Source organism: Daphnia magna, linkage group LG10, assembly GCF_020631705.1.
Source record: "Daphnia magna isolate NIES linkage group LG10, ASM2063170v1.1, whole genome shotgun sequence".
Classification (NCBI taxonomy): Eukaryota; Metazoa; Arthropoda; class Branchiopoda; order Diplostraca; family Daphniidae; genus Daphnia; species Daphnia magna.
The window spans coordinates 8,211,056-8,225,160 of record NC_059191.1 but is presented as its reverse complement, the minus strand read 5'-3'; the positions used below and the strand labels follow the sequence as shown (position 1 = coordinate 8,225,160).

The window sequence follows — 14,105 nt, the reverse complement described above, 5'->3', positions numbered from 1 at the left end:
ACTGTACTAGCCTGTGCTATAAGAAAAAGGGCGTGGCTTTTGTGGCGCTTATGACAAGCCACGTAATGTAGTATACATACTTTACAGTATTTAGTGACACAGCAATAATGCACAGTCCAAGCGTCTCATAACCGCGTCTTTCAGCCATAAGACGTGCGATAAAAACTAGAGAGCAGATAGCACATTAGCAATCCAAGTCTAACAGTTTCTCATTCACATGAATCCATGCCCGATAGAATTTACCTATTCACTTGTCGAGCGTACAACATCGGGCTCGACAAATCTAATCAGGATCACTTGATCAAGTGTTCTTCCGCCACGTTTGGTTTGCCATCGGAGCTGACGCTTGTTCCATCACGACGAAAACACTTGGGTGTGGGCAGGTGTACTTTGAATCTAATATTCGTCTTTGTCCTAGTTGTTTCTCAAATAGTAGCTCCTCTACACCTCAATTCAAATGAAAACTATCTCTTGGGTTTACTAAGATCTTTTCTTTTCAAATTAGGACAACACGTATACGTACGTACACACATACGACATGCAAACATGAAGGGGGTGTGTCTCACTGTTAGTTTTACCTTGACATGGCCTTCCAACAACCGACGGTTTATTTATGGCTGTGTTGCAACCTGCCACTCCCAGAGGTCGATTGACAAAGACTGTTCCGACATCTATCTCTATTCTTGGAAATTGCGATCGTATACCATGTCTTTTGAATTCTTTTACTATTTCTCTGATTTAATAAAATATTTAAATAATACCCATACTCCGACGTTACATACTTTTGTATTATTCGTTGAAATGATTTAGCTGAAGCATTATTTGTATTGTGAATTACAGTTTAACCTTTTTAATCATAAATTTCTTTTGTTTTTGGGCACACAAATGTAAGCAATCGAGTAGAACAGAATTTCTTTAAAGCAATTGGCTTTAAAGAATGAAAATGTGCAGCGTTGATTTCAGGTACCAATGCTACAAGCACAACAATCACAACCAAATTGATAAAGCCAATATCAGGAGCAAAAATAGGATAAAAGGACCTTCAAGCAAGAACATAACAAAGCAGTACACGAGCAGAAATGCGGTCAGAATCCAAATGGCTAAACATTCCCACATGTCGTTTATTATCTCAGCTATTAGGGGCATCCTTCGGGCGACATTAGGAATCACAAGAATCTCAATAGGTCCGATCATTTCCAAATTTTGCTGCATTAAAATTAAGCCGCAATTAACCTTTAAAACTTTGCACTCTCTCATTGACACCGCAGTGTCAAAACCAATTAACCCTAATATACCTGACATTAAGTTTTAATTATTACATAAAGATTAAACCCATTAAAAAAATAATCTCACGTCACTTTTTATTGTTTACCTTAAATGGCTGAATCGAGTTCAGCCACGAAATCCAATTTTTTTTTTGAAGGCCTTCACATTTTATTTGTAACAACGTACAAAACTTGACTTACGCTCTACGTAATGATAAACAAACGTCATTTACCGGTTTAAGCTCTTGGGATGACGCTTACTCGGGCAGGTGCTTTCAGTTGACACTCGTTGTTTCTTCAACCGTTTGACGACTAGTCCGCATCCTGAGCAACTGGGATCGACGTTGATCAATAGGTTGTACATGACCACCCTTTTCCTCGAATTAAGTCAATTGCTATTGTAATGACCTTCACGGAACAAACGTCTCACATCAACAGAGAGAACAGGATCTTTTCTTTTTGTATGAGTGGAGAGGTTAATCATCGTCGTTGTTTTTGCTCTTCGCTATTTTCTGGCAGTGTATTCACAAAATCCTTGAAGCGCATGGATTTCCAGGAAATTTCTGGCACTAGCAAACGATCTATAGAAACTAAATATGACACGTGTGGATAAAAAGCAACAAAACGTTGCATCGCATAACAAAGGTGTATGACTATGACGTCATTCAATCACCGTTAGCAGGATAGTACTCTTGAAGATGTCGTCGGTTAAAAAATGATGGCAAAATAGAAACAAACAAAAGTGGGAAAAGCATGGAAAAAACAAAAAAAAAAACAAAACAGTGTTTTACAGTGAAAGTTCTCCGGATGTTTCTAGCCCACCCAAACTACTTCCGCTCTGAGATTTGTTGTCCTCTTCGCCGTGAAGTCCGGCCTGACGATTCTGCGAAGTGGGTTGCTCGCGGATGGAAAGCCTCGTTTTCATGTAGTGCGATAATGGTGGAATGTGTTTACGCGGCAGGATAAACGTTGACAGATTGAACAAGTCCAAGAACACCTTGTAACGATCACTGTGAACATGTTGCAATGGCGTTAGCAGAATGTCGGTGAACATTTTCGTGAATTGAACTCACCTTAAAGTTGATCGCAAGTACTGATAGCCACTCGAGCCACCGGTCCCGATACGCTGCGATCCAATCATTCGCTGCACCAGCATAACATGGTTATCTAAAATCGGGAAAAACATTTTCAAATGCAGATTGAAAATTGTGCTGTCACAAGCTTACAGCGCCATTTAGTAATTAGCGAATCTATGTCCATTAGGATGCTCAAAAGCTGATGGGGCTGATTGAAACGCGGTTCGTCGCGATAGAATGTGATCATAATGGCACCCTACAAATGATTTAAAAAATTGAATGTATTGACTTCTACGAACGCATAAAAAGTCAATGCAGTTCGTATACCTGTAAGGCCTTGTGGCTGAAACGCCTCTCTCCGCGTGCAACCAAAGCGTTGTGGATGTCCACATCAAAAATGGAATCGAAAATTTCTTTCTTCTTTTGACACTCGTTCAGCAAATGGCCTTTCAACGTCTCGTCTTTTGTCGCCTACGTCGCCACCAAAGACAAAACTCGCAATTTCTATCCGTTCATTTGCATTTTTTTTTGCGGTGAAAATATTCATACCTCTGCTTCGTTTTGTTGCTCGCGTATCAGAGAGTCGACAGCTTCTTGGTATTGTGACCAAAAGTTGCTGGGATGTTCCTCATCCAGACCAGGTGTCCTCTCCAGCCACCGTTGAACCAATTCGCAAAGTGATGGCTCCTCTTCTGATCGCTGGAGTTCCACCACGGCTGTGGGATCATTGCCAAACACTTTGATGTAGTTGGATTGGTTGTAGCGCACTCGATGTTCCTGACATTAATTTTTCGTTTAAATTGTTTTAACATGCGCAAAGAAGAAGCAGACGGCGAGCTCATACCTGTCGAATTCCTAATTTGTTTTCAAGCAACCGAAATTGAAGACTTTGGAATCCTGAACTAGGCGTCAAATATTCGCGGAATTCCATAAAATCGAGTGGAGTCATGGTTTCGAGAATCATGACCTGATCTCTCAACAACTTTAGCCCCGCAGCAATTTTAAAAATAAATTGCATCTTTTGAAAAGGTTTTCTTCCAAAAATCGAACACCCATTAAACTCACCTTCCAAATGAGAACGATGCGATTCATCCTCTTGAGAACTTCCAGCATTTTTCGTTCTTCAATTTCCTATTGAATTGATGTTCAATTAGACCGCGTTGAATATGCTGAAATGACAAACTGAACAAATGTACCTGGGTAGAGAACATTTCACGAACTGAATCCAATTCGTAGATAATCTGCTTGAACCACAACTCGTATGCTGTTGAATAATTCCTTTTTTCTTTAGTTGAGAAAACGGGAGGTGCAGTGCAGAACATAAATTACCTTGATGAGTGACGATGAAGAGATGCTCGTCGTGCACGGTCTCACTGCCAAGTTGTTCGCTCATCAATCTCTGGCCGTCCAAGATCTTGTCCAGCTGCATCGATCGCAAATTAGGAAGGAGTTTCATACGCGTGAATTGATGAATTGCTTACCTGTAAGTACTCGCCGTACATCATGCCAGTTGAATGATCGGCCATATTGATTCCATCCTGAGCATCATTCGATCTTTCTCACGTGAAACGCAAAATGATAAAAAGCCGGTGCAAAGATTAGTTCAAGAAATCATTGATTATTTTTGGCGCCTTAGACACAGGATTGGATTGAAGCAAACTGGGGCTAATCGAATAAAATATTCACCTGAATCCGTTATTCATGGGACACCCACCGCCACTCATCTTGATCAATTGTTGGCAGATTTAGAACAATTTTTAATAGGTCAACGAAAGTGTTGTAGAAGGAGAGGGAGAGAGCGCGAATTTCAAGAAGGAACGAAGCACTGCACGCAAAGGACTGACGTGGTCCACACCGATCGCCTGCGCTCTTTATATAAGAGCTCTCCTGTTCTTGGCACCTCCTGTTCGCATGGGGGGGCTGTGGAAAAAGGGGAGGTGGTTTCTGAGGGAGCAATACAGACATGCAAATGGTGCGCACGTCATGTCTTTCTTGCTGGCAAAATAAGCGAATGTCATACGAACCGTTTTCCCAAGTCAAATCGTTTATTTCAATTTTTTTTTTCAGTGTTTATTAATTAACTTTACGTTCAGATCGTAAGGCTTTTGAGGTTTTAAGATAAGCCACTTGTTCGTTGACTGTGGGTTCCGTGAAATCAGGGCCCGGTTCGTTGGGTAAACGGTTTAGGCGGAGCACCTGCTGATAGAAGAGCTGCTCTACCTGCTCCAAGTCCAAAACCGGTTTTAATACGTTTAAATAAAATAAAACTAAGACGTCGTTTCTCTTTTTATTGCATCACTTCTGAAGTCGAATTTCATCATGCTTCATTTGTTTATGTTTCGTCAGATGCCGCTGGCGTCCGACATCAGGAACGGTTGGTGTGTAACATTTCCGACTAACAAAGTCGTGATTCCTGAAATTTGAATTGAAAAACAAATGCCGATTTGTACTTGAGGTGATCACGTGATCGTGGCGTGGTGCATCTGTACAGTTTTTAATTTTCTTACATCCAATCGTGAACGATTTACGTTCACCGTACGAATGACAACTGCTCAATCCTCTGTAACACCCAATTGCACTGTTTCTTACAGACTTCTGTTGCTGGTAAAAGATGAGACGTTTCACTCTGCGGGAATGACATAATACAATCACGTGAGCGTGAGTCCTTTTCATTCTTTCATACCAACCTGCTTGTTAAAAACAATCTGCCAGCAAAACAACCTGTCCCGGGCTTCACGGATTGCCATTAATATTCGGCACGTTGACGGAAACAGTCAGACAGTATATAGGGTAGACATACCGATCTCTTTTTCTAGTGTGTGTAAAGGTGTTATTTTAGCATATCAACAATCCCCCCATGTCCCCCCCTATTTTCCGTCTAGAAACACTAGTAAGAGTTCCATGTTTGTAGTTATACTTGCATTGCTAACATAAAACAACACGGGTAGTAATCATATCTTTTCCAATTTTTCAGACGGGCAGTCCTAAGTCTTCCTCTGTAGGTTTCTACCGGAGCAGCTTAAAAAAAGAAAATGATAGCTCCTGTTATTTCACTCGTCTTTAATGTGCATTGACGATGGCGTAGACTATTTTTTTTTTTTTTTAATCTACTACGCTGTACGTGACATCTAACGTGTAGTGTCTGTTCAATTCGACTGTTCTCGTTTTGCACCAGATTTATTTTTCGGCATTTTTTCCCGCGCCATTTTCGGAAAGATACGTTTGCAAAATGGACAAAATGGGTTAGGCTGGAACAAATAGTCGGCTCAAAGACTTTCTCGAAAAGTTCGGAAATATCCGTGTCATCGGGTCCAGCGGCTTGGCGGAAGATTAATGAGCATGAAGAACCGTCCGTCCATATCGGTCTTCAAAAACAACGATGGCAAAGTATAATAACAAATCAAGTCGAATAGGTCAACTCCATCACGCAGTCCATAAATGAATTCGACAAGCCTTGCATAAATGTTTGGATTAAACCTCGGGGCGCGTGCTCGTGAAATGTCGTTGCCCAAAAAGATTTCAGACTTGAAAAAAAAAAAAGCAAAGATAAAAACGAAATGGAGAGACAAGCCCTCGTGAAATCTACGTCGCGATTGGTTGGCCAGAGACGTGCCATCCGGCCATGCCTTCGGGATTCCCAATTCGTCCCAAATTTATTCTATGTAAAAGCAATAGTTGCCCCTTAACCAGATATTTTGTAGATAAAGAAAAAATGAAATACAATCTCGACATGGAACGTTCCTATTTAAATGATATATTTTCCGCCACCTACCAAGATGATCACATCTTTTCTCGTTGCGAAATCTGTTGCTTGTTATTCTGTTTGTTCCGGCAGGGATATATGTATACAAAAACATACAAACGAGAGCGAAAACATTCTTTCGCCACAAGAAGAGAAAAGGTTATCTTGTCAAACACGAGTTTCCAAATCGTCTGTACACGAGCCGTTGCCCCCCCTCCTCCCGAAACATGCAAAACAGGTTAAATATTTTTGGTCGTTCGTGTCCTAGCTATATCACATTCGGCTTCTCAAATCTGATGGCGTATATGACGATGTTAGAAAAGTATCAAATCAGCTCGATTGATACGATCAAAGTTCATTTTTACAGATGGGAAAAGCGGTTGATAAAACTCTTGTTGGGTTTCCATCCGGTACAGCTATCCCCTCTCTGCAAAAATGTTCCGTAACAAGCCGGTAGAATAATATAATAGTTTAACGCACACGTTAGGGCATTACGCCACATAGGTTGTTAAGACAATCCACCCTCGAGGATATCGAACGCAAACACGAGTGAGTAATTGCTGTGATTCCATTTTGAGTTGATTCCATCTTTGACTAGACGGCGCCATAGTTTTGAGGTTGGAATTCTGTGTTATTATTCGAATTCCTTTTTCGTCATTAGGTGGCCAGCAGACTGTTGTTTATCGCTGCAAGTGAAACGTTATTTTTGTGAATCCGATTCTTTTGAAAGACGAGAAATGGATGCGAACAACGCAGTTGGTAATAGTTTCACATCTTTGCAATATGTAAACATAGCTTTGACATGCTTGTGGTAGAAAGGTCATTGCGTTATCTCCATATTCTTTCGTTTTCTCTTGCCTTATTAAGAGAGGATTTTGACGAGTTCTAATGCCAGCCAGACTACCGCGCAATAGTTGTCTGAATATTCACGCAAACAACCAAGACATTATTTTTTTAAATTACCTATACTATTATTTAAATAAGACGATGACGTCTTAAACGTTTCTGAGATTTCGTCTAGCTCGTGAGAAAACTGATTTTATGATCCACTTAGCATTCGAATTAGCCTATACTGAATGTCCATGCCCAAGTTTGCTAATCCCTATATATTAGTGCAGCAAAATCAAACCTTTTCATGTTCTTGTTTGCGAGCGTGACCTTTTTCACACTTGTTCATGTCTCATATTTACGTTCACATTCGCCATATCGTGAAAGGGTTTCTCTTTATATAAAATGGAAAGCAAACCCTACACGCACAACGATGTCTATACTACTTTTACTATGTACAATAGGCGGATGAAGTATAGTTCGTATCAGAGGGGGGAAGTAAATACCGCTTCCATCGCACAGTTTGACAACTGCTTAAGGCTTCCCTTTTTTTTCTCCTCTTTCTTTAGAATCCTCAAGGCGTATCATGCACTTTTTCTCTCCTGTTTTATGCTGGAGGTATATACATTAGACTGTCATTAGGCGGACGGGGGCGAGAAATAAAACAAAACAACATAGCCATTATTATGACTTGGACGAATTCAAAATCGTTTGGCTATAGTTTTGTTGTTTTTCTTGCGGGATAAGGCAACTACTGGATAACGCAGCCACTGTTGCGTAAGATATAGACCATAAAACAATCGAATGCGTGTCTGTCAACATTTCAATATGGGTTAAACGACTTAATTTAGCGATCGGTATATGCAAAAGGTCTCGGGCATAAGCCACATTCATTTTCGTTGTAAACCAAATGGTTTAAACTCCCGTTTTTGTCAAGTAAGTGGATTAAGCTTAGTCCTGCCATTATTCTATATGCTCTGTTTGGCGATAAAGCCAGCCCTCTATTCACATTATATTTAAGTATATGCCGGCTGGCAAGAATTGAATGAAACTCGAGAATTCGATAGTTCATCTTTGTCTTTGGATTGCACTGCGATGTGTTGCTATCTAATCGCAAACAGCCAATATTTATAGTGGGACAGGTAGATAATTATCTTCTTGTTTGACCCTTTCCTCCCCAAATTTCATTTAATTCATACCAGCCGTGATTGTAGAAGAAGATCCCAAAATAGGTGACAGTGGACTGGCTTTTCGGACGTACGAGTAAAACGCAACATTTTTAAAAAGCTTTACAGACTTTTAAACAAAGTGGGTTACACAACCAAATGGGTCTTACATTTCCAGATAGAAAGAAGGTTGGGGGAAAAGTTAGATTTTGTTTTGTTTTTTAATATTCAACTTGTTAAAAGAGGGGGAAACTTGAATATTGTGGCTTGGGATGGCTTCATTTTTATTTGAACCATTTGCCATCGACTTTATGTTTTGATTTCAAGTGGATGTGCATACAATTAGAGAGAACCACAGAAAGCTAAAATGCAAAAACCAAAAAAGATTCGTCTGAGTATTTATGGTTTAATTGCCCTATGTTAGGTAATATACGTATTCGAATTGCATGATAAAAATCAAATGTTGAAGCTGAATGACGTCCAGTTGACCATATGGAACCAGGACATCAAATGATCTCAAAACGAGTAGTTGAAAAAGAAAACGAAAAAGCGTTTGAACACTGGGGCAACCGTATGAGTGGATTAGCTACATGAATTTTTTTTTTCCAAGCCACTTCCTTAATAAAACTATGAATAATCTGGTTTTAGATAAGACGTTGATGACCATTCGGATATAAGGTGTACATGTTTCCTTTAAACGCCGGCTAAAGAGCCAATGGCCAAACTAACAGTGGGGACAAATAAAAATAAAGATATTTGCAGGCACAGAAGATGGTTAGAGAAACGATCAGTTGATAAAAGTGAAAGGCTAACATTCAAGCGTGTCCTGTAGGAGGGTGTAAATGCTTTCCACCTTTGAAACAAGTATACGGCGGGAATAGAGGTATACCATTAGTGGATTCGAGAGATTATAGGCGGAGGGGGATGAACGAAAAAGCGCGAGAATTTCAAACGCGCGTAGAGTGTAACGAGCAGGAAAATTAGAAGAAGATTCTTTTGAAACAAACAAAAAAAAAAACAAAAAAAGGTTTCCTTAAAAATTAGCTCCATCTCCACGAATTTGCACGAGGGGTTCAGCCGGCTCGTCCATTTCTGGCATCAACACTTTATCGATGACGTGGATGACGCCATTGGTGTTCATCAAATCAGTTTTGATGACTGATGCTTCCCTTACCTGTAATAATCATATCGATGTCAATATATGCAACAACCTTCCAGAGAGTTAAATCCCCATCAGGGGGTTTTGAATCGAAATACTTTGAGGATGTTTTCAATTCGACGGACATCCAGCGTTCCAAGCATCGAAGGCAACTTGTAGATCAGATTGGTTTTGAAGGAGTCGGAATTGAACAGTCCCGGGACGACGTGATTAGCCACGATCTTGCATAATAAATTCAAAGATAAAAGACGAGATTATACAGGCAACGCCATCTTTTGGTGCTTTCCCTATCAAACGAAACAACAACACAAAGTGGTTGGAACTGACCGTTTTCAAAAAGGAGCGATTCTTTAGAGCGTCCTCGATCACTGTCGCACCCAATTCTTCAAACGCAGCATCTGTCGGCACGAAAAACGTGGACGATATGCCACCGGCGGATAGATCGAGGGCGTCGCTGCCCGTCATCACCAATTCCATGGCTTGGAGGAATGTCCTGTGCGTCGCGAAAGATAATTAGATCAATCGTTTAGCTATCGTCCGTTATTATGGGTGTAACATTTTACTTGAAGTTGCCCTCGCGTCGTAGCAAATCGCCGGCTGAAATGTTGGCTGGAATCATGACACGATTGATGATGTGAATAACACCATTCTGGCCTTCCATATCGGCTTTCTCAACGACGGCGCATTCGACTCCAATTGCTTTGCGGTAAACGCTCAAGCGCAGAGGGTTTTCTTCGTCCAGAGACATGACGATCTACACATATAGTTAAGTTAAGTTCTTGATTTTTGTAGTCTAACGAGTAGGCTAGCAGATCTATCGAAAAGATGGATTGGTAAAAGGCAAAACGAAATACCTCGCTGTCTTTGATTTTGTTGGTGAGCAACCTGCCCTGCGTAGCGTGGTAGAGGATGGCCGCCTGGGCTTTCTCTTGGCTCGAACGCATATCTTGCAAAACTTCTTCTGGTAGCGCTGTCGATTGTTCGAAAAGAGCGGACGTTAAATGAATTGAATTTTTCAAAAATAAAAGAAAAGGAGATACAGTAAAAAGCCGCTTCGGACGGGATGAAGATGGTGTAGGCACCGAATTTGGAGAAAGCTTCTTCCACTCCACCGATTTTGACCAGTTCCATGAAAGTGGTGAGCCTCTCAGATTCAGCCAGTTCAAGAAGATTTTTAGCTGTAATTTTGGAAAGTCTTTAAAAAATATTGCCCATCGATTGAAAATGAATGCAACCAAACCTCGATTGGGTAGAAGAACATCGTCCATCATGTGAACGAGTCCGTTGGATCCGAGAACAAAGTCATTGCGCAAACGGGATCCTTCTACGCTGACACCCTGTGCATCACACTCTAAACGCAGACGATTACCAGCAAACGTCCGCATACTGTGATCGTCGATGATGGCCGGAGCGCACAGGGGATGCACCAAAACGTGGTTCTGCAACAGAGCTTTTCAAAGGAAAATGAAGGGTTTAAAAGATGTCAACAACATTCAAACAATAAATCTAGTTGGGCTATTGTTATTTTTTTGTCAGGCTAGATAAATCCACTGTTCTATGGCATCTTGCCGGATCTGATTTATATGCCAGTCCGTTCGTTAGATGTTTTGGAAATAAATTGTGACTTATGTATACGTAGTAGGTGCATGCAACCATAAAACAAAGCGGCTGACATGAACGATACCAAGTCGAGCTTCTTTATCCTTCAAAATAGCATCGAGACGAGAAGCTGGGATTTTTTGGAAGGCCTCATCCGAAGGTGCCAGGATGGTGATGGCCGCATTGCCGGCCGCGCGCAGTTTGTTGAAGAAAGCTGACTCTTCCATAGCTTTGGCTAGCACTGAAAATCGTCCATCCTAAAAATTGGCAAATGATAAGAAGATAGCAATTCGGTTAGACAATGGTTGTAGCGCTATTACATTAGTCTCTCATTTGCATTACCGAAGATACAATTTCCGAAACATCTCGACTCATAACCGCACCGGGATCAAGTAGACTGTCGATCATGTGAACGACACCGTTTGTGGCTTCCTGATCCTTTCGCACGATCGTGCGGCAGTTGACAGTCAGCATCTGCACGCGTTCAGAAATAAAAGAAAAACTAGTGGTTCATATTTGTCGCCCAATTCTTCACAAAATCATTTTTAGTTTTCCAGGTAATTGAATTGTTTTCCTCGTGATTCAAACACGGTTTCACTCACCCCGCTGGAATATTTGTTGATACGTAGACGATTGCCATTGTACAGAGTCGGGATGGTCAGATCAGCTTGGAAAGTATCGGACGTAACTTTGCGATCGGAAACGTGGTAACGCAGGATCGGGTTTTCGATGTTCCCGCGGAACGAGTCAACGCGAGCGCGCAATTCACGCGGGATATTAGCAAAGGCTTCGTTCGTCGGAGCGAACAACGTAAATGCCTGCGTTTTCATTTATTTACAGAGACAGATGAATACACAAGTAATAAAACACGAAAGATGTTCATACCCCTTCGCGGGCCCATTCTTTTTGTAGACCGGATTCCTCGACATAGCGAACGAAATCTGTAGCGCCCAACTCACGTGCTGTTTCCAAGATGTTCTTCAATGGCTTCACTGTCAATGACATTTCGTTAGTTTAGATTCTTTCACATTTGATACCGAGAAATTGTTTCAGATGAGTAAATGCATAGACAAATCCTCTCATACCTCCTGCGCAACCGTCCTGTCCGGGAACGCGATGGAATCCTTCGCAACACTCAAATCGAAGTACTCTGCAAAGTTGTTATTAAATCTTGTTACTAAGTCAATCATTTAAATTCATTTAATGGCGTTATTGCCATGCTCGCGCTGAATATCATCCTGAAAAATTGGAACTAGACGAACAGATCTAGACACTCAGACACAGACATAATAACAAGAGAAGAGAAAATTTTTGAAAAAAAAAGAGCAAATTGGGAAAAAAAAAAAAAATTAAACCAAATAAAACAAACAGAAAAAAAAAGAGTAAGGGTTAACGAAAATTTCGGCCACCGAAATTTTGACGACAACACGAACATTATGAGAGCGTTGAACGCCGCGCAGTAATCAGATCTACATATTATAAACAATCGAATGATAACCCTCAACCCAACCGAATGGCAACCGAGGAGGTTGCGTTCGCCTATTTCTTAAGCTTCTTTCATCAGCATTTGGTGGTTGCCGGACGGAAGGCATCTCGAATGGTGCACATAAGCTGCGTTAATGGAACGAGAGTTGCACGAAGACCCAATAAAAAGAAAAACATACACGCGCACGCATACATACATAAAAAAGGAATGAGAAAATTTGACATAGATATACGACTATGTACACAAAGTAGGATAGTATAAGCGTGAGTGAAGACTGAAAGAGCGAAGACGGGCAATGACGACGGGATGAACGAAAAGAGAAAATAGAGGGGAAAAAGAAGGGGATTGACTTACGTTTTCTGGCCACAGATCTTGCGGGGCAGATAGTATTTACACTCGGTCCAGATTTTCCATTTGGTTCCAGGCACTTCTTCTACCACACAGGCGTTGGGTCTAAAAAGAAAAGAAAATAAAAGAGAAAAAAAGGCCAAAACATAAAGATTTGTTTTGTTCATGTTATCGTTGGAAGAAACGAAAGCAAAGCGTGTTGATGTTCAGCACCTTACGCCAAATTTTTGAGTTTATGTATTTTCATTTCTGTCGAGACGTAGAAACTATGGCATCACCATTGTTATTTTTGCGACGCAGCAATGTTTGACAAAAACGGGAGTCGAGCGCTAACGATTCGGGCAGATTGTCTGTATTTTAATTCGAACGAACTGCGCGCTCGGTCGCCTCGCACGCAGTACTCACGATTTAACAGCAGGCTATTTGATACATTAATATGGAAATTTAGGCAGTTCTCCTCCCCCTCGTCTAAAAACAAGAGAGGACGCATCATTTTGAAGGTAGAAAAGAGACGAATAACCCATTTGATATTTGCGACGGAGATGGATGGCCATTGATGTGGAGATAAATATTTCCGTACATGGTAGCAAGTGCGCGCCCAACGCTTTCGAATTCTTTTCTTTTCTTCTTACAAGACACGCGAACAGAAGCACCACCCATCTCAGATGAGAAGGGGGGGGGGTCTATATAGTAACAACAACACTGTACATGGCTATCGTGACGGGCTGACCTGGCCACCTCGTCGCACGAACAAGATGAACCTAACAACACGGAACACAGACGTTTCCCCGTTCTGTTACACCATATAAGCTGAATGGGGAAAATAGAAGATTAACGCTAGTAAACTCATTGATGTGTTGCTGACCTACAAGAGACGGGACCTGACCGACTTTGGTGGATATCAAACCCTGCTATTTTATCTCGGGAATCGCAAACAGCCGAAAAGATCCTTTTGTGACTTTAGCTTTTGAATGCGGAGATAATTATTCCGTTGGCCAGTGCATTGTCCTGCAGAAAAACGGTCACCGGAAAGAATGTGACCAAATACGGTGCGAGTTCTGAGTCATTTACTTGCGAATCCATAGGGCAGAGGAGGGCATTTCCAAGTTCGGACGTTTTCACGCTTTACAACAAGACGAAGGAAAAACGAACGCAAATCAGATCTTACCCTTGTTGGCGGGCGAATCGTATGTGCCACGCAGGCAACTTGGACTTGTTGACAGCATCTACCGTGGACCAGGAAGCACAGCAAACTAGCACGACAATCAACAGAGAGTAAGCTTTCATCGTTCAGTTGTTTTCGATGTTATTTTGGTTTCCAAGTTGCAGCCGGTCTACCGTAGGTACCCTATTTTTCACGTCACGACAAGGTATGTTTCCTCCCCCTCCTTTGCTCTTTTTTTTCCCCTTTTTTTTCAAAATAAACAAGAAACAGA

At 41.3% G+C, this 14,105-nt stretch overlaps 2 protein-coding genes and 1 long non-coding RNA gene across 3 annotated transcripts; 1 reads left to right on the top strand and 2 right to left on the bottom strand.

The window, feature by feature from the left end:
* Positions 1-1,771: 1,771 nt before the first annotated feature.
* Positions 1,772-4,195, bottom strand: LOC116932163 (tryptophan 2,3-dioxygenase). Its single transcript, XM_032939945.2, has 11 exons — positions 4,028-4,195; positions 3,823-3,895; positions 3,671-3,764; positions 3,538-3,605; positions 3,407-3,472; positions 3,186-3,323; positions 2,891-3,118; positions 2,669-2,812; positions 2,492-2,597; positions 2,339-2,432; positions 1,772-2,275 (listed from the first exon to the last, which is right to left on the bottom strand). Exons 1-11 carry the CDS (start codon positions 4,063-4,065, stop codon positions 2,053-2,055), a joined length of 1,272 nt encoding a protein of 423 aa, XP_032795836.2. The 5' UTR covers positions 4,066-4,195; the 3' UTR covers positions 1,772-2,052.
* Positions 4,196-5,005: 810 nt separating this feature from the next.
* LOC116932262 lies at positions 5,006-6,077 on the top strand. The gene is made up of 2 exons (XR_004399466.2): positions 5,006-5,231; positions 5,316-6,077. It is a non-coding gene; the product is annotated as an uncharacterized LOC116932262 (long non-coding RNA).
* A 2,108-nt stretch (positions 6,078-8,185) lies between these two features.
* Positions 8,186-14,091, bottom strand: LOC116931634 (transforming growth factor-beta-induced protein ig-h3). The gene is made up of 14 exons (XM_045179717.1): positions 13,838-14,091; positions 12,676-12,774; positions 11,921-11,985; positions 11,721-11,827; positions 11,438-11,653; positions 11,178-11,309; positions 10,921-11,092; positions 10,477-10,686; positions 10,277-10,414; positions 10,091-10,206; positions 9,800-9,990; positions 9,564-9,729; positions 9,335-9,457; positions 8,186-9,251 (listed from the first exon to the last, which is right to left on the bottom strand). The coding sequence occupies exons 1-14, from the start codon at positions 13,954-13,956 to the stop codon at positions 9,111-9,113; spliced, it is 1,995 nt and encodes a 664-aa protein (XP_045035652.1). The 5' UTR covers positions 13,957-14,091; the 3' UTR covers positions 8,186-9,110.
* Positions 14,092-14,105: the final 14 nt, after the last annotated feature.